Raw genomic sequence first — 19,802 nt, 5'->3', positions numbered from 1 at the left:
AATAATAAATAATAAGAATAATAATACTAAATGAAAAACAGTGCTTGTAAACAACAAATGTTCACATTGAAACAAAAACAAAAGGAGGGAAACTGAGACTGTTTTGTCACTTTATATAAAATTCTTTATTATCACAAAAATCCAAACTTTAAAAAAAAAATCAACATAAGCGAGAGATTAAATGAGATTATTGGATCAGAACATAAAAGTAATGCATCTCTAAGAAACCTTTATATTAAAAGTGCAAATGTGCTCCAGGATGAGCAATAAATAATCTTATTTACACACACACACACACACACACACACACACACACACATTCAGGCTCAGGAGAGGAAATCAAAAACATATATAGTTAACAAAAAAAACGCAGTATCACCAGTATCACAGCTGTTCTGGTGTTACTGGTGGAGGAGTAGGCTCAGCTGGTAGTGGTTTACTTAAAGTTCACTGAGACGTCCAGCTGCTGACTCCAAAACATGGGACCCCGAATAAAAGAAAGTAAAACACAAGAACTTAAAGGAATTCTCCACGTAAACTCTTCAGTGTGGAAAGAGTTAGATTGACAGGAAATTCAGTGGAATCAAAGGGTTGGAAAACCTTTAAAACTTTTACAGAAACATTTGCTAATTAGTAAAAAAAAAATTGATAAAGAGATTAGTCAGTCAGTTGTGTTTTTTTTCTTGTTTTTTAGGAAAGGAGAAAAAAAAATACATCACTCAGAAGCTGCTTTCTGCTCCATCTATGAAGCATTACTCTTTGTCAAAAATTTTACTCTTTGACTCTGTTAGAGCAGCTTTGCATGATTCACAGTTCAAAATAATCCTTATTTATCAGATACTGGGGGTTGCTTTTCTCCCCTCCCAAACAGTTTTTACCACAAGTAGGTGGAGCTTCTTTGCTCACAGATGACCGTATTAAGGATATCCACTCTGTATGACATCACACAGAGCCAAAAACAGAAAAATCTGAAAAAAGGTCCACTTTAAGAGTCTTTGAGCAGCCACCAAGTGGTCCCATACTCCATTAGAGGAGGTCTGACCCCAGTCATACAGACGTTTAGACTAATTAGTGACACCCTGGCAACCACTGATCACTAGAGGAACATGAGTATTCCTTGACCAGTTGTCAAAAGGTTGATGGAGATGAAAGCGATCACAAAGACGTATACAGTGTTACACCAAAAACCTCTTTGCAATTGTTTGACTGCAAGCAGATTGCCACAGTCGCCCACAGGTTAGCATATTCCATGCAAACTATGGGCGACCACGGCAATATGCTAGCAACCTAATACATCAGGATGAAGTTTTTAGTGCAGCACGTTCTTTGCGATTGATTTCACCAAGTGGCTAGCAGGAACCTCCAGCAACCACTCACAAACCAGTCAGGGAACACTCATTTTTCCCTAGCAACCAGAGATTACCAGGGGGTCAACAATCAATCTCCAGAGCTGTGTGACTGAGGCTTGACAAACATTCAGATGTGTTTTTTTCCTAACGTGGATCATATCAAAATTTCTACTTTTTCTTTCCACTGCTGTTTGGAGTCAGCGCAGTGTCAGGGTTTTCAGGTGTGACAGGATAACTTACAGAAGAATAAAAACCTTTCCTAGCCACATTATAGTCTCTGACAGTTGAGTAATCCTTTAACAAATGCAAAGTTTTTCTGTGTTTTCTTGGCTGAACAATGTGCTTCCTTGAGGTTTCGAAGGATGTTTGATGTGGTATTACCCTCTGTGTGCCCAGGATTAATGAGCAGCCACAATCTTTTGTTTAAAACCTTCCAGAATAGAAGACTTCAGTCAAAATGAGTTTGTGATAAGTTTGTACCGTTTATAAGGTATTTCTGTTTGTGTCTGTTCTGATTAGTGTATTTGCTGATGATGCTGTGCATCACTGAGGAAATCTGCAGCTAATTAGCTTGTTCACACTCTGCTCTTCTTCTGATTACTGAGGCCATCTGAGAGGTTTTTTCCTGGAATTATAGCACAGTGCAGGCTCCAGAGCGAGGTCCTCTGGAACCAGACTGCTGCGGAGCTCCACCTTGGTGAGTCACAGCACTGATGGCAGCAGCCGGGGATGGAGGTTCTCCCTGGACAGCTTGGTCTCCGCCAGCAAGGCCCTGCACTGAGGTGTGATCCCTGTCATTTGTCTGCTTGGGCCTGGAGGACGAAAGTCGTCTAAAGAGCGAGAGCTGCGAGGGCAAAGACGAGATAATTAACTCTAATTACCTTTCTGTTTATCACATGTAAAGTAGGTTAAGGATTATGCAAAGACTAAAATTAATAGAATTTAAATGTCTATATTATGATTGAAACTAAACTAAGTTTTTGTGAAAAGACTAAAAATAAAACTAAATCAAAATTTGCTGTCAAAGTTAACACTGGTCAACATACTGAGCTTTTTAAAAATGTGATTCAGGTCTCGAACCTGGCGTTTTCACAACATTTTCATCTGCACATCTGTCCAGCTGATAGTTTTCACATTTCACATTTGATTTTTTTGTCTTTTCTTTCCTTGTGTGTTTACTTTCTTCTATAATCTTTAAAACTATACAGTGAGACACCGGTACAGGTACAATTTACACTAATGTATGCTCTAAGGCTGATTATTGGACCTTAAGGTAATGCCATACAACTTTTCAAGGTGTGTTTTTTACACAAAGCTACATAACTGTTGCTTGAAATTCGAACTATGAATGTTAAAAACACGTAAAAAAGCAGCACCATAGAGGTAATCCCATAGTGAGGAGTGTTGTGCCCATACAGGCAAAATAAAGTTTATTTTCTGAGAGTGTTTTGAAGGCACAGTACAAAGAATATATCCAATGTTCACAGTTATTGTACCTTTTTGTTGGAGGCCGGCTGGTTTTTGGAGTTTCCATCTCCCTCCCCGCTGGCTGATGTGGTATATTCATGTGTCTTTTCTTCTTTAATATTGGGCTGCTCACTGATTTCAGCTGCTGGTGATACCGGATATTATTGTTATCTGTCTTGTCTTTTTAATTTCGTTTTAACCGTCTTAGATTTTTCATCAAACATGCAGCTGACTAAGGATAAAATCAGTCACCTCTCTGCTGTCCATCAGGCACAGGCTCTTCTTTCACCTCTTTGGGCTTCAGGGAAGATCACATTTCGCATGTTAATCCATCTTAATCACAAATAACCAACAAAAACCAAAGATGCCCCATATTCAACATAGTGCTACTTATTTACACAACTCTGGGTCTCTTCTACTGGTTTCTCTGTCGAGGACAACAATGTGTCGTTCTCCTCCTCGTCTTCCTCCACCTCGTCATCATCATCAACCCTATCATCTTCCTCCTCTCCTTCTTCTTCTTCCTCTTGACCTTGTTCCTCGCCTTTGGTCCATGTCTCAGCAAACCCTTTTGTCAAGTCCTGCAAAAACAGGAGCATTAAGGACATGAAAAATATTTAGTCATAAGCAGTTTTAGGCCTCAGCCACATAGGCCTAGAGATTCGTTGGTGATTCTCTCACAACTTCTGGTTGCTACGGAAAAGTCAGTATGTGCTGCCATGAAAACACCCTTGTCATTGTTTTAGCTGCTAGCAGATCACCTGCAGATTGCAAGGAAGACACCAAAGAAGACATTAATTGGTCAATCACCAACTATTTGCTGAGTGGTAGTGAAACTGTCAAGTGTGTGACACAAACCAGAAATGCAGACCATTCACCTTCAAAGGAAAAAAGTTGTGCTTTACCATGGCAACGGTCTCGCTATCTGGTTTATGTAATACTTTTTTTTACAGTTTTACTATTGCTTTGGGACTGGTTTGCAAGTGTTTGCACACAACTTGGCATCTTCCCTGGAAATTACTGGTGATCACCATAACTCACAAGTGACAAAAGCAATCACAAGGTTTTTGATCCAACACTGCCAGCAACCTCTAGATACCACTCACCACCTGGTTGTGGAGTTCACCTTTTTCCAGGACCTGTGGCTACAAGTGGGTATCTGACCAGTCCCTAGGTCTGTGTGACTGAGGCCTTGCTTGGTTAATATTAGCAGAATCCAATAACAACAAGACAAAGGCATGAGTTTATTTAAGTTGAAGAAAAAAAAAAAACTGCTTTCAATTTGCAATGAATGGAAAGCATTTTTTTCTGATCTTGTCCTTTCCTTTGTTCTTTAAAATAAAGAACAAGTAAAGGACATGAAAAATATGTACTTTCTAGTTTGATGCTAATGTTTTTACTATACATAATAAAATATAAGCTCTGCCAGCTGAATTAACTGACAAGCAAGGAATGATTAGAAAAGACTATAGTGATGCTAGAATTAAACGTATTACACTACACTACAACAGCATCATCACTAGACGAAAACAAGTCAAACCTTATCTTATCCTGAACACATCAAACAGACACTGAAACAGAGGAACAGATTTTCCTCAGATCATCATCTTCTTGAAATATGCTAGACACAAAACACCAGTCTGGCATCTTACTGACAAAGTGAGTTTGTCAGTGTCCACTGTGATATTTTTGACAGTTGAGGCTGAAAAAGGCAGATTTTCTTATAATTCAGTTAAATATTTGCATCATCAAGTCAAATGTTTCCTCTTCATTAGCTCAGCTTTTGGTCTCGGCTACCTCCCGAAGAAAAAAAAAAAAATCTACCTCTTAATAGGTGGGCTTTTGTGCCCTGCAGAGTCATGACAGTTGTTTCTCAATTTTTGTCTATTTAATGATATACTGCTTGAATCCCCCCAAAATTTGAAAAAAGAATAAAGTAGCGAGAGACTAAATAAAATAAATTAAATATTCGATGTGTATTCAAAGTACTTGAGTGACTTTATTCTAAATTAATTTTATTTATTTATTATCTTTCAAATAAACTATAAAGCTCCCACTGACCTTGCTAATCAGGTATTATCTGCATACGTGATTGTCCTTAACCTAACTTACAAGTAATGAACATGGTGTCCCACAAAGAACCTGTTTAGAACCCCTACTATTTCCACCAAAAATCGTATAAAATGTGTTTCAGTAGAAAGACGTCCTTCAAAAAAATAAATAAAAAAAAAAATCAAGTGAAATCTCTTTTAAATAACACTCAAACACGATATACTTAATAGTATATCGTAGTATCAATTAAGGTTCACGATACCATCCTATTTATCAGCTGTGTCAGCTGGAGAGTTGTGTAGTGCCTTAAAAACAAGAGAAAGAGAAAGAAAAAAGCCACATGATTCACTGTAGTCTTTTCCAGGCATTATATAACAGGGCAAGACATACTGGATACAATAAATACAACAGTCTAATGGTTAACATTCATATAATTTTGCCTTTTTTCCACTGAGATTGTTTTTTTGAGGTTTTTTTTTTAATTTCTCAGAAGAAACTTACATTTACAAAAATGAAAGATTTTGGCATGCAATTAAGTATGAAATGGAAGCAGAAGCAGATGTCAGCCTGGTCTAAATAACTAATACAATCTTGTTTAGAAGTGAATCTACACAAACAATTGTGACTATTAAGTATCATTAAGAACTACTTTAACAAATGTCCTATGTCCTAATACAAAAAAAAAAAAAAAACACCCACAATGTAATGCAACACAAATATTTATTACAAATACAAATTAATAGAAATAGCAACATAAATAATTCCAGATAAAATATTTAAATGTGAGCAAGACAAAGATTAAGGCTGAAGGTTTGAAGAATATTTGGGTACTCTGAATTTCCAGTCATATTACTGGAAATTCAGAGAATTCTGGTTGCAAGAGCCATGTATAACTGAGCAGAAGCAGAAGCAAAAAGAAAAGGCTTCCAAGGAAATACAAGTAAACCAAAAAGCATTTAAATCAATACTTAAGACAAACATGAGTAAGCATTGCTGTAAACCAAAAGCAAAAGGCTGGATGGAAATACAAGAGCAGCCCAAAACACCACAACGTTATGAGAGAAAGGGTTCAGAAAGCTATAAAGAAACACATTCATAATATATGAAATCAAAAAGATGTTGTGGTTAACATGTAAGAGGGAAAGGCACAGTACATGCAAATGTTCCAGCTGTTTCAGAATGAAAACATAAAATTCAGATAAACACAAAGAAGCTTGTGTATTCCAGAGGTGGTAAAAGGACAAACATTCTGTACTTAAGTACTGATTTAACTTCTTTACTCAAGTAAAAGTGAAAAAGTACTGGCTATGAAATGTAGTCAAAGTAAGAAAGTAAAAAGTAGCTCTTTGAAGGACGTTTCTACTAGCGATTTTTTCTGTGGAGTTGCACAACTGAATTCAACAAATGTAAGAAGGCATTTTATGAGTTGCCCTGTTCTTTGCTGTCAGCACTGTTTATGCTGTCTCTATACTAAACAATATGGAGGTGGAATTCAGTGAATGAATCTAAACTTCATCAACTTAACTTCAAATTCATAACAAGGAAACCATTAATATCTCCCTGCATTTTTCTGCTGCCCATCAGAACAACAGCAGTCTAACGGAGGTCAGGGTAAGTCAGCATGCAGCTTCTCAGATCCTGCACTAGATTATTTTAATGCAACCTTTAACTAACACAGATAATCTACCGTAGTTTGCTTTGCAGCATGCTTCACAATATGGAAAAACAAATTTTTCAAATACCACTGAGCAGTCCGTACTTATAAATATAACCTCCTGACTTCCTATCTATTTCCATCGTTTAGTGAATTTAGCTCTTTCTTTTCTCTCCCTGTGAAATATAGTGTCTGGACCTTTGGCTAACAACACACTGTGACAAACTGTAGACACAAACAGTTTGTGTTTCCTGATGTTTGTTGGTAGAAATGCTGCATTTGAAATTACCCCTCCTTTATAGCACTACCTAGATGCAGAAATAATGCAACCACAACTCATGGACACCTGCACTCGTCCTGGTGTTGCTCCAAATAAACGACAGGCCCGAACTTAAACCCGTAATTATTCATGGCGCATGCTCTGGTGATTACGAATTGGATTTCCTCTCATGTGTTACTGTTTAGCCTCAAATCGGTTTGATGTTTGAAGGCGCACAGTGACGTTCTGAAAATGTAAGGAGTAGAAAGTACAGATATTTGTTTAAAAATGTAGGGAGTAAAGATAAAAAGTTGTCTGAAGAAAAAAACTACTTGAGTAAAGTACAGATACCTGAAAATTCTACTTAAGTAGTTTTGGCAAACACAAAAGATAGATCATAAACACATGGAAATTTGTGTAGAACATGAAAGCTCAGATAGTCTCCAGAAAAGAATAATATCTTACTAGAAAAACATAAGGTCAATAAAAAATTAAATACTGGAAAACAAAAATAACTATGTGAAATCCACATCTGTTGTGCTTTTGCATTTAAGTACTCCCTGCAAGGCAATTTTAACCAAGACATTGAATGCCATCCTTATTTCACCAGCATTAGCATGGATACTTGATCTTTTTAGCTACCTGCCTTCTATTGTTCAGTCACATCCACACTGCATGTTGTGCATTCCCAAAGGGTCAATATTACATGCTAATGTAAACTATGTGATATTGACTTTAAATGTCCAATGTTTCATACATCTACAAATATCTATTACTAGAGCTGGGCGATGTAAGATTTTTTCATATCACGATGTTTTTTTCATTTCAGGCGATAACGATATATATCACGATATAAGCCAAATAACTATATTTGTAAGATTTAAATGTGTCGTTGCTCACAAGTAAAATGTGAAATAATCAGCAGCTTGTTTTGATTTAAATATTTATTTCCCATAATAAGTTCAACAGGGCAGATGTACTTAAAGAACATGAGACTTCAGTTTCAGATAAATAAAGGCAAATATTGCAAACTACACAAAAGGTAGCTGCTAAAGCGTTTAAGTTTCAAAATAGAACAAACAAAACAGACTATTAAATTGTCAATTCCACTTAGAAACAAAATATTAATTCTAAAAATAAATCTTAGTTTGTTTTACAGAAGAACAGACAAAATTGACTAACTTTTGTCAATATCAAATAAACTGAGAACTAAAAGGAAATTCTCAATCTCACCTTGTGTATAGCTTAGCTATTACCTCAATTAGCTGCTTGAATCCTTCATTTTCGACCGTGTTTATTGGTAGCATGTCTTTAGCAAGACGGTAGGCTATGGCATTCGTTATGTCGCTATGTCTCTTAGCTATTTTGTCATATGGTAAGACGCTGGAGAAAGCCGACTCAATTGACTGTTGTTGCTTCGCAGGGATTCTCCTGGTTGTTTTCGATAACGAATTAGCGCTTTCAGTCTACGGAACTTCTCTGGCCCTTCCTTTCGACAATCTCTCCGGCATTGGAACCGTCATCTGTGTTCTCTTCGGTAACCTGGTCACCTAAGCTCTCGGTTGATTTTTCTCTAGCGGGCAAACTCATTTTCTCCATTAACTGGCCGGCACGGCGGCTGGCTGCTTCCCAAACAAATACACTTGTGCTGTACGTAACAAGTCACGTGACGTGACGCTGCGGCTGTGATTGGTTCAGCTATGCGCTACTTAATTTGGATTGGCTGTTCTTTTTTTTTTTAAGACAGGAAGAGAGAGAGATGAGGTCTATCGCAATAGTTTCATTTTTCTATCGAGAAAAAGTTATTTCGCAATACATATCGTTATCGTTCTATCGCCCAGCTCTATCTATTACTGGACATTTTAAGAATATTACCTGGCTTAACTGTCTGGCTAATCCACTTTATCTTCCCTTCTCTTACATAAATGTATTTTAGTGATTTTCTTTGCAGATGACAAAACTTTATATAAAAATAAATGCAATTTATTCTCCTGACATTGTTTTGGTTATGTTAACTAATTAACTGAGTAATCTCCTCCTACAAAATTGGATACAATGTAGTTTTAACCATGTAGTTTTAACTATTTATACAGAAAAAGTAATGTTACCTGTATCAAGCTTTGATCGTGCCCTTTTCCTGTTATTCAATAAATCAATAGACACGTTGATTGATATAAGGGCTCTTATTATTTCAGATTGAGGTATTGAGGTAAAACATCATCCCAGAACTCCTCTGACTCACCTGCCGCCTGACCTTTGACTCCTAACCTTAGTTTGCTTCTAGTTGCTGATTTAGCACTTATTCTTTTCACTTCAGCAGACCTTTTCTTTTTGACAGCCTTCTCCTCTTCTTCTTCTTCTTCTTCATCTTCCTTCTCTTCCTCTTCTTCTTCTTCCTGTTCTTCTTCTTCCTCACTCTGGTCCTCCTCATCTTCCGCTTCAGCCTCCTTTTCCTCACTTTCTTCCTCCTCTTCTCCTTCTTCTTCTTCCTCCTCCTCATCCTCTGTCTCTTCCTCCTTTTCCTCACTTTCTTCCTCTTCTTTTTCTTCTGCCTCCTCTTCATCCTCTGTCTCTTCCTCCTTTTCCTCACTTTGTTCATCCTCTTCTTTTTCTTCTTCCTCCTCCTCATCCTCTGTCTCTTCCTCCTTTTCCCCACTTTGTTCCTCCTCCTCTTCTTCCTCAATTTCACTGTTTTCCTCTTCACTACTCTCTTCTACTTCTTCAGCACTACCCTTTTCTTCCTCCTCTTTTTCATCTTCTCCTTCTTCGGTCTCCCTCTCTTCCTCACTTTCTTCTCTCTCTGAAGACCTCACAGACTCACTTTCAACCTCCTCTTCTTCACCCTCACTCTCCAAACTCCCTTCTTCTTCCTCGTCCCCTTCTTCCAAGTCACTTTCAGTATCTCCACGTTTGCTCTCTGTTTCGTGACTTGACCCTTCCTCACTTTCCTCTTCCTCCGCCTCCTCTTCTTCTACAACCCCTCCGTTTCTGTCTTTCTCTTCAGTCTCTGCTTTGCTTTCACTTTCTGTTACTCCACTCTTTTCCTCCTCCTCTTCTTCATCTTCTACCACAACATTGCTCTCATCCTCCTCCTCATCTACATCGCTGTCTGACTTCTCTCCAGATTGAAGAGTGTCACTCTCTTTTTCATCCTCAGCGTTCTCTGCCACTTTCTTAATAATGTGACTAACATCCTCCTCTTCCTCGCTTACTTCTGCATCTGTCTGCCCTTCTTCCTCTTCAACCGCTTCCTCATTATCCTCCTCTTCCTCTTTGATTGCGGCAGAGTCCATCTGTTCACTTTGATCTGAGATTGTCCTCATTTCAGGACTTTCAGGTGCGGGTATGATGTTGATGCTGACAGCAGATTTGTGGCTAAAATTGGCAGCGTAAGATTCAGATTCCTCACTCAGTGATTTAGTCACACTCTCTTTAAGTACAGCACAGCTGTTCTCAGAAAGGGATGTGGAGCTTAATCGTCTTCCAGCTTGGATCAAAGCTGCTCCTGCGGCGAGTGAAGCAGCTCCAACAACCAGGCTGAGATCTGTTGACTTTTTCTGAACCTCTGACCCTCTTTTGATTTGAGCGTCTTTCATGTTTTTTTCATTCTTGTTTTTCTTAGACAAATCTGTTTTCTTCTCTTTAGATTTGGGAGTTTTTTTCACCTCAGAAACCTGCTGAGAGCCCACTATGCTCTCTTCATCCAAAGTGTCACTCAGGTGAAAGCTTGCTGAGTCTGTATGACTGAGTTTACCTGGCGAACTGATTCCTGTGGGTGTGCCTTTAACCCTCACAGGCTTAGACTCCACTTTCTCAACTTTAGCAGATTTAGAGTTGAAATCTAATCTTTTCTTCATAATTTCTGGACTTTGTTTTGAGTCTGCTGCCAGCTTCCTGCGAACCCCTATCACCTGGCTTTTACTGTGAACTTGCATTTGTTGTTCTTTGGATGCTGCCTTATTTATGTCCCTGATGCTTGTAGGTTTGTTTGTACTGGGCTTCTCCTGCAACTCCTCTACAGCCAAGATCAGATTCGCCTTGTTCTGGTTGCTTTTCTGATGTCTCTGGGGCCTCTGCGGGCCCTGAGTACGAGTGCTACGACTCCTCAGGAGCTCAGTGGGTAACGCCCGGAGAGAAGAGGCAGCCTCACTCTTACAAGACAGCGAAGTGGAAGAGAAACTGCTCTGCTCTGAGAGCTTTCTCTGCTTTCTTTGACCCTGTTCTTTTATAGCCTTACCATTCTTACCCTTCCTCTATCCTCGGTGCAAGAAAGCAAGAAAAGGATGGAAAAAAAGAGGCATGCATTAGAGAGGAAGAGACATGCAGATACATCAAAGGACATGGCACACAAAGCAAGAGTTTGAGTTACCTTTTGAACTGGAGACAGCGTGAGTGTTTTATCACTGGGGTCTATCTTCATCACATGAGTCTGTCAGGAAGGAGCAGCGATCAAATCAGCAGCAAAATGTTATATTTGTCTTTTTTTCTGAGCAACATTTAAGATGATCTCATTGATCTCTTACCATGTTCAGGAAGTCTCTGGTTTCTCCAAGACCTCTCACGCTGTCAGTGTCTGTCAGACTTTCTACAACACTGTCTGTCTCCCCACCTGCCAGCTCTGAAATCAGGACAGCATTATCTTCAGCAGCAGCTTTCCAGATACAGGTAATATCACATAGTGACAAAGATGAACAAATACGTAAGATTTTTAAGAAAATCAAGATTTTGAGAATGTGACCTCTTTATTTACAGATTTAAAATCTGCAGAAAACCCTGAGATCAAGAGAAACTCATTTATCTTTCAGGGAAAGGGCATGAACGACATGAACACCAATTGTCAAATGTCAAAAATACAGAGCTCACATTCTCATTTTTCTCAACTTCATCTTAGTGCTTCTGGGTCTTAGAGACATATACTGTACAGGTGTCTGTTTTCATAAAAATGATAAGGGATCTTGAGGAAGCCAAAGGGATATGATTTATCAGAGATGTGACTCAAGGACACAAAAAAAAAAAGACAACAACCCCCCCCCCCCAAATTCTAACAAAAATGCAAATAATATTGTACAAAAATTTTATGTAACAGGAAGAGGATGAGGCAATGGCGGTGCAGGTGAAGTAGGTACCCTGGTGGATCGACCCCTCGTTCCTGTGTTGGTAAGTGCCATTGAGCACCTTTCCGTGGATCACCTCAGGTGGGGCCAGTCGTGGTGGTATGGTCTGGCTGGAGACGGTCAGTGGCGGGAGGAGGTTACCCGGTGTCATGGCGGGCAGTGTGCGGAACATGGTGCCAAACTGGTCTGGAGATCGCTCCTGAATCAGAGGGTTTAGCCAATGAGCGATATTAACCCATTAGCTTCTTTAGAAATGAACTGTTATCTGCAGATAAACTATACATTTCGTTGCCCTGTACCTGTGCATGTGCAATGACAATAAAGTTGAATTCTATTCTGTTCTATTCTATTCTAAAAAGTGTCACGTTCATTGTCCTCATACCCACCCTCTCCCTCCTGCGAACCCGGGCTGAGAGGCTCCTCTGCAGCGTAGATGAGTCAACTGTGTTACCCTGCAGCTCCACGTATGGTTTCTCCAGGAAATCTTCCGTCACATCGTTGTCCTCCAGCGTGATCTCACCGGCCCCCCGGGCCCTCGGCCGAGCCAGCACCACCATGTGACATCCGCCGCACATCGCCTGGACACGTCAGGAACCAAATTAAAGTATTTGTGTTGTCAATAACAGTGAAAAATAAAATACATGTGTATGCATGAATGTCACCCAGAAATGCATAAAAATAGAAAATATATATGATTATAAATAAATAAATGTTTTTAAAATATTAATTGAATTTTAAATTTTATATTTTTATATAGTATGTATTTAGGATTTTTGTAATAAAAAAATTTACACTAAATTGACACAAATATACATAATTTAAAAAATATATAAAGACTATAAAAGGTAAAAAATGACAAATGGAATGGTTATTATATAACACTTTCTACTCTGAGCACTCAAAGTGCTTTACAAAAAAATAAATGTTTTTAAAAGGTAAAACTCATTTAAAATTTTATATATTTTATGTTATATATGCAATGATGAATAAAAATTGAAAAACGAACGTATTTTTTTAAATGTAAAAAGTGAAGACAAAAAATTAAAAAGATATAAGAAATGTGACAATAAAATTACACTGTTTTTAAACTTATCCCCAAGCCTAATTAAATTATTCCTATACATTATTTTAAGTTCTACTGCATAAACAAATGTAATCTGGATGAAACACTTACTCCCTGAACATTATACTTCAGGAATCGCAGGCATAGCGTTGGTTTAAATTGGTTAGTGAAGTTTTCCTCCCCCAGACCAAGTTTTCCATGTCTGCCATCTCCAAACGTGTATAGCAAGCCGTCTTCTAAAAAAAAAAAAAAAAGATTCAAATTTCTGACATCAGATCAGTGAAGAACCTCTTCTGTTCAACTCTGTTGTCAATGAGAAGCTCAGCATTAATGAACCGAGCTGAGATTTACCCGTAATGACAGCGGTGTGGTTTTCTCCACAGACCACCTGACAGGCTCGTCCCTTCTTGAAGTGCTCAACCAAACGCGGCACCCGGGACTCAAAGATGAATGTCCCGTGGCCGAGCTGTCCGAACTGACCGAGGCCGAACGTGTACACATTTCCCTCTGAAAGACACCAACACAATCAGAGGCGTTTGAGGCATGCTGCAGTATTTTATTCCCCTGTTTGAGAGCATTCTGTAATTTTTTAGTAAGATTGAAGGAAGGGGGAAACCAACTGAGAATATTATTCTCATTTGGTTACTTAAAGGAAATAAATGAATAACATGTCTGATTTGCTGTCATCAGACATTTACCTGCAAGTGCCACTGTATGTCCACCCCCGCAGGCCACCTGCCTCACTGGCTCCTTGATGCTCTTCACCAGCTGAGGCACTCGGTGTCCTGGAAGCTGGTGGGTGCCCAGACCCAGTTTCCCGCTGTCCCGTTCGCCAAATGTGTACAGAGCGCCATCCACTGGGAAAACAAAAACAGGAAATACTCAGAGCTATCCACTGGCTTTTAGGTCCAGAACGAATAGGGCAAACAAAATTGTGGTTAAACTTAAAAAAAACTTGATTTTAAAATATGTTAAATTCTATAATAATATCTATATGCAAAAAAGAAATAAAAACACCTAAATTTAAATTAACAATGCAGTTTTGATTTTTTAAATTATAAAATAATATGGTGAATGAAAATCTATGGAAATAGGATACTTTTGCCAATTAACTTGCATTAAAAAAACTTTTATTCTTCTGATTTTTACATTAGTATAAATATACACATTTGTGAGAATTATTGTTTTATATTTTAGCCACTGTCACCCATGTTCCTTATGCTATCTGTATCCATGTGTGATTTGCAGGCTCACTGCGAAGTGATGAATGGTTATTTGGGACCTCATCTTTGCTCACCTGTCACTAAAGCCGAGTGGTAGTACCCGCAGGAGACCCAGCTGATTGGTTGGCCCACACTGACTTCCTGGGGTGACGACACCTGACTCTCCTTACCCAAACCAATCTGACCCTCTGTGTTATCACCCCACATAAACAGTTTACCGCTCACTGCAAAAGAAATAAATAAAGAAATTACGTTTATTTTGGGAACACACATTTATCTGTTAATGGCACTTTTTTCTCTCTACTGCACTTCAGTTTTAAACTTGCAACATTTTCTAAAACATACAGAATCTTTTTACTTCAATTTTGTTAACCAAGAATTTTTATTTGATAACAGAATAACTATAATTTAATTACAAATTAATTTCATGAAGTTATCTTTTTTTTTTTTTTAGATGCTGCAGGAAATACAGAATATACAGATGAAATACAAATGTAAACAAAATACAAAAAACATAAAAACATGAATGTTTAAAAAACTTATTTTAAAATCAATAATTTTTTAGATGTTTTTTTACTTTAAATCTAATTTATAAGCAAAGTCTAAAAAATAAAATTGAACATCCAGTAGTACAATATGTATGACATATGTATATATTTCATTTTAATTTAATTTAATTTTCAATATATATTTATATAATTGAGATACTAAAATTCCAAGGTAAAAAAACATACATTAAAAATTTAAATGTTTTTAATTAACGTTTACTGGCAGTTAAGCTCTGATTAGCTGTGATCAGAGCTAATAGCTGAATTACAGTGTTGCGTGGATCTTACCGGTGAGAGCTGCTGAGGTGTTCGAACCCGCAGCAAGCATCTTGATTGGTCCCTGTGAATCAAAAAAATCAAGTCTCTTGAAGGACGTCCTCTCTTCGCAGTCTCCAAGCCCCAGCTGACCCTCGCTGTTCCCACCTGAGGCATACACCTTCCCCTTGGCTGCAGACACACATCAACACAAGCGTGTTTAATATTCATCAGCACCTGAAAGAAAACAGCTGTGAACACCAAAGACTGACCTGTGCAGATAAGCGTGTGGTTTCTCCCGCAAGCCACCAGTTGAACTTTCTCAGACTTCAGGGCTGAAACATCACAAAGAAATTTAAAACTATGGGAACAGTAACCTGCAGAGCGCAGCTTACCTCATCATCTTTTGAAAACTTTAGAAAAGATTCATGAAGCAAAACAAACCAAACACTCGCAAGACACAAGAGAAATCTGTATTTTAAACTAAGTGTTCTCAATTCAATGCAAAATACAATAATTCCAAACTGTTATAAAATTAGATAGAAATTTGTGGTCATTTTTAATATTATATAGAACTTTTCCAACATAGACATTGCATGAATTTTGAGGCCCAGCTCCCTCCATCTGCTAATGACCAAACAACTCAAATCACCAGAAAATAGAATTAATCAGACTTGAGTTTTATTTCTGGGATTATTTATTACATTTACATTTTCTGTATTGTACAACTATTTCCAGTAAGAATGATCCTTTCTTTTTAAAGTCATTTTCAGATTAAATTCATACTTAAACAAACCTCATACAGGCTCATACAGGACACATCCTTTTCTCTGTATCTGAGGAGTGGCACTTACTGATTCTCAGCTAATGTCCCTCGAGATTTAAGCAGATTATGAGCCCTCTAGACTGAGGGTAATATCTACAACAAAGTCATGCTTTATTTGAAGGCTTTGTCTCCTCCTCTTCAGGGACTCCCTCCTCACTGCCTGTTTAAACTGGCTGAAAGCAGCTTTCAGTGGCACTACTCATCCTCTATAACGTTTTTTTTTTTAGAACTGAAACAGTGAGGAGGGGCCATAAAGACCAACCTTTGACACAGGTGGGCTTGTTGACGGTCACTTTGGAGCCAAGGCCGAGCTGGCCCCAGTTGTTGCTACCAAACATGAAGAGCTTCCCATTTTCTGTGAAGACACAGAGAAAATCTCCTTAAAGGGGCTCTGTGATGTTTCAGCAGGAGGATTAATTTTAAAGTGACACGGGGCTGGATTCAGTTACAGTCACAAAACAAAATAATAAAGAAAGATAAGAGAAAAAAGCTGAAAATCAAATTTGGATAATAAAGAAAGCGTTTCCTCAAATTAAGTAATTGTATGTAATTGTAAAAATCTCCTCCAAAAGATAACCATGAAATTAAACTAAAATTTAAATTGAAGAAATGTATTGAAATTTTGACTTACTTGACCGATACAATTTATATTATATATATATTTATATTTTGTAAACATGTAGATAGAAACAAAAATAACTACATAAATATTTGGAAATATTTTTTTTTAATTTGCAGAGTAAAAATAATTGTATATTTTAAAAATGACAGTAGGTTAATATTGGAAAGCACAACATTAAAAAATAATCCAAAACTTAAAATGGGGGTTAATGTATTTATCTTTTTTTTTTTTTTAAATAAATCTAATTTTTGTACATCTAAACAAAACCAAGAAAACATATCAGTTTTGATATGTTAGAGCGGACATATTTTAAGAGGACAGCACAAGTGAAACTAAATCAAAACAGTATTTCCAGCTTTCACGTTTGTCAGCAGTGTAGAAACACGTAAATGAGTATGACCTGGAACATAGGAGGGGCTCTCACCTGTTATTAAGGCGGTGTGCTCATCGCCACACGCTATTCTGAGTGGGATGTCATTTTTAAGCCAAAATTTACTTGGAATGTTGTCAGCGAACTTGCTCTTTCCAAAAGTGAAAACTGCCCCCGATTCTGTAAGAGGAGACCAAAAAGAAAAATCACTGACTTGGATTAATTATCAAGTTTAACCACACCAAATGTGATGTTTCAGCCCTTTATATAAAAGATGGATGGATGGAGCCACCTTGATGTCAGTCTAGTGTTAGTGAAACCTCAAGCTGAGTAATTTTTTTTTTTCAATCCAGACGTGATTTGCAGTGGAACGATCTGACTGTGACACCAAAGGACACAGCGTGCTCATATGATTTCAACTTGTCAGTCAAAATTAAGGTCCTAACTTGCTTCATCCTCCTTTCTGATTCTAATAATGACTATAATTTACCAAATTAAGTAAGCATAGGAGCTCAGAGAATTCATCAGGAAAGTGTTTACTGAGGTAACAAATCAAGGGAGGAGCAGGTTCATTTTCTCATAGACTCCTTTATAAGGAAGCTTTGATTTATAACTACAGGCGTTACCGCCTAGATGGGCATTAAAAAGAAAGGAGGTTTGATGCACTCTACGTCTTGACTTCAATTTTCAGATCCTAAACATGTCCACACGTGTCCACGTGTGTACAGTCTATAGAGGCTTGTGTCCTCCACTGAAAAACAGAAACTGCTTTTGATATACATAATTCAAATTTTGAGGTTAGTATTTCAAAATGTTTAATTAATGACTCAAAATTTTGTTTTTCATACCTGACTCGAAATTTCAAGTTATTAAGCTAACATTTTGAGGCAATCTTCTCATTTCAGTTCTCTTCTCATAATAACTTACAGTATATAATTTTGTTTACGTGGTTTATGGCTATGTGCATAGGTATTGCTTGCATCACGTTGGATATTTTAAAGTTTTGCATAATCCCAACAAATAAACCAAAACTAAGACACTAAACTAACTCAAAATGTTCATTTAGTAGTTTTTACCATTTCACTAGCATCATTTTGGTTAAATTTTTTTTCACAATAATTAATTAAAAATTAGCCAAAGAGTCAAGTTAACCTAATGTGAAGTCTTCAAATGTCTTGTCTTCTCAAACAAGAAGTCTATATACGCCAAAATATGCATTCAGGAATAACATATTTGAGTGCTGCAGATCTGAATACTTGGCATTATTTGTCACTGAAAAAAAATGACAAACGTTTTCAAAAGGGTTATAGATTTTGTAAAAATGTTCTTTGGATGGGGTCATTTATTACTTACTTACTTTATTCCTTCATCAAAGGAAAAAGAGTAAAAGAAATACAATAATATAAAAAGGGGGAAGAAAACAAAATACATTTTGTATCAAAATATCAAAAATTATGCATTGTTTGCTATTGCTTTATTGCTTTAGTGTTATTATAGACATGGATATGCATAAGAAGAACTTTCATTGAATTAAAACAATGTAGTAAGACCGTTTTTATTTTTACCTCTCCTTTTACTGTTTGAGAGTAAATGCAATCGACTACAAAAAACACCTTTGACATGTGGTAGAGTTGAACAATTGCATCGACAATAAATTATGGAAATATCAAGACAGGGGAAAAAAGATACTTAATAATTAATCACGTTCAAAGTGATTCAAAGTGAGGAATAATGAGGAATAAATCCATAAAAACGACTTGACCTTAATAGCTAAAGCACTCGTGTAGAATAAAATAGAATAACGGGAGGAGAAATGCAATAACATGAGGTTAACTTTCCGTTAGCCTGAAGCTAGCAGAAGGTGAACATTACAGCTAAAGAATATTTTACAACACAAACGCTTCTCTGAGAGTCAGAAGAGGCGACAATGACTGATATTTACCCGGAATGTCATCTTCAGCTTCGCCTGCCATCTCTGCGGTATTTTAATCCGCTTTGCTCCGCGCCTATGGGCGTGTTGGTACCCCTCTGTTGTTTTCGACTCGAACAACCCGGAAGTAAACAAAACTTCTCCTAGGCTACGAAGGAAAACACGTGACTCTTAAAGAAACAGAGCCATTTCATGTGTCTCATTATTTAAAGCAGGGGTCTCAAACTTACATGAGCTGTGGGCCACTGCTGGCACTGCCATCTCACGTGAGGCCACTTTAATAAGGGCCACAAACAAACAAACGAACAAGAAAACAAAAAGCCCTGATTTAAAGGTTGTAAATTTTGAACTTTATTTTCATCAATGGAAAGAGAGAAGAAGAGACTTGGAGCACAACTTCAACCAGGGGCGATTCTAGAATCAGAGCTTTGGGGGTGCTGAGCACCCAGAGAGCTGCCCATCCAGGCAAGGTAAACTTTACTAGTCACGATGAGACTTCTTCCCCGTCTCTGTCAGTCCCTACATCCTTAAATGTCTCCAGTTGTCCCGAGTTCCCTCTGACTGTCTCCTTGGTGCATTTAAACCCCTGTTCCTCCCTGTCCTCGTCGTCTGTTGTCTTCATCTCCATTATTAGTCATCATAATTTTACCCTCTCTGTGCAAGTCTGCAAATTTCTTTATTAAATCATAAGATTCTTAAATTCATCAAGTCTCTCTGTGCCTGGGTCCTCGTTACAAAACATGACATCACTGTTTTGTACATTTTAACACTATTTAATCCCCACATTTGTGAAAGAAAAGCAAAACACTTTTTTGAAAAGTTTGTAACAAAACCATCAAATCTGATAAAGGTTATTTAAATGCTGCCAAAGAAGAATGGATTGGAATTTTAAAAAATACATATTCTACCCTTAATTACTGCGGGAGAATAATGAATGATGCTCACAGTGAGTAAAAAGTAAACTGAGTGCATTTTTTGGACAAAGATTCACTTTTATTGTGTTTGTATAATATAATACAGATAGATAAAAATACACTCCAAAAATAGAAGTCCTATATTATTATAATATT

General features: G+C 37.4%; 1 protein-coding gene across 8 annotated transcripts; it reads right to left on the bottom strand.

The window, feature by feature from the left end:
• Window positions 1–112: 112 nt before the first annotated feature.
• On the bottom strand, window positions 113–18,980 carry LOC116330709 (X-linked retinitis pigmentosa GTPase regulator-like). 8 transcript variants are annotated; one of them, XM_039606785.1, is made up of 20 exons: window positions 18,963–18,979; window positions 18,745–18,880; window positions 16,857–16,982; window positions 16,073–16,165; window positions 15,257–15,319; window positions 15,018–15,176; window positions 14,256–14,405; window positions 13,657–13,815; window positions 13,310–13,465; window positions 13,070–13,191; window positions 12,282–12,473; window positions 11,908–12,094; window positions 11,305–11,399; window positions 11,151–11,210; window positions 9,024–11,034; window positions 8,890–8,918; window positions 3,215–3,397; window positions 3,069–3,114; window positions 2,846–2,961; window positions 113–2,193 (listed from the first exon to the last, which is right to left on the bottom strand). In XM_039606785.1, exons 2-20 carry the CDS (start codon window positions 18,773–18,775, stop codon window positions 1,981–1,983), a joined length of 4,191 nt encoding a protein of 1,396 aa, XP_039462719.1. In that variant the 5' UTR covers window positions 18,776–18,880; window positions 18,963–18,979; the 3' UTR covers window positions 113–1,980. The 8 variants fall into 8 exon arrangements, 7 of the variants coding, with proteins under 7 accessions (XP_039462719.1, XP_039462717.1, XP_039462718.1 ...); XM_039606783.1 differs by having other exon boundaries at window positions 13,070–13,194; window positions 18,963–18,978; XM_039606784.1 differs by having other exon boundaries at window positions 2,846–2,958; window positions 13,070–13,194; window positions 18,963–18,978.
• Between the last annotated feature and the right edge of the window lie 822 nt (window positions 18,981–19,802).

Source organism: Oreochromis aureus, linkage group 23, assembly GCF_013358895.1.
Source record: "Oreochromis aureus strain Israel breed Guangdong linkage group 23, ZZ_aureus, whole genome shotgun sequence".
In the NCBI taxonomy this organism is placed as follows: domain Eukaryota; kingdom Metazoa; phylum Chordata; class Actinopteri; order Cichliformes; family Cichlidae; genus Oreochromis; species Oreochromis aureus.
The sequence above is the reverse complement of the archived record's forward strand: the minus strand, read 5'-3'. Positions and strand labels throughout refer to the sequence as shown.

Coding starts and splice junctions, on each gene's coding strand:
- LOC116330709 (XM_039606783.1), bottom strand. CDS start 18,775: ATGGCAGGCGAAGCTGAAGATGACATTCCGG. Junction 12,095..12,281: donor GGGTTCGCAGGAGGGAGAGG/GTGGGTATGAGG, acceptor CCTCTGATTCAG/GAGCGATCTCCAGACCAGTT. Junction 2,962..3,068: donor GCCTGATGGACAGCAGAGAG/GTGACTGATTTT, acceptor CGGTATCACCAG/CAGCTGAAATCAGTGAGCAG.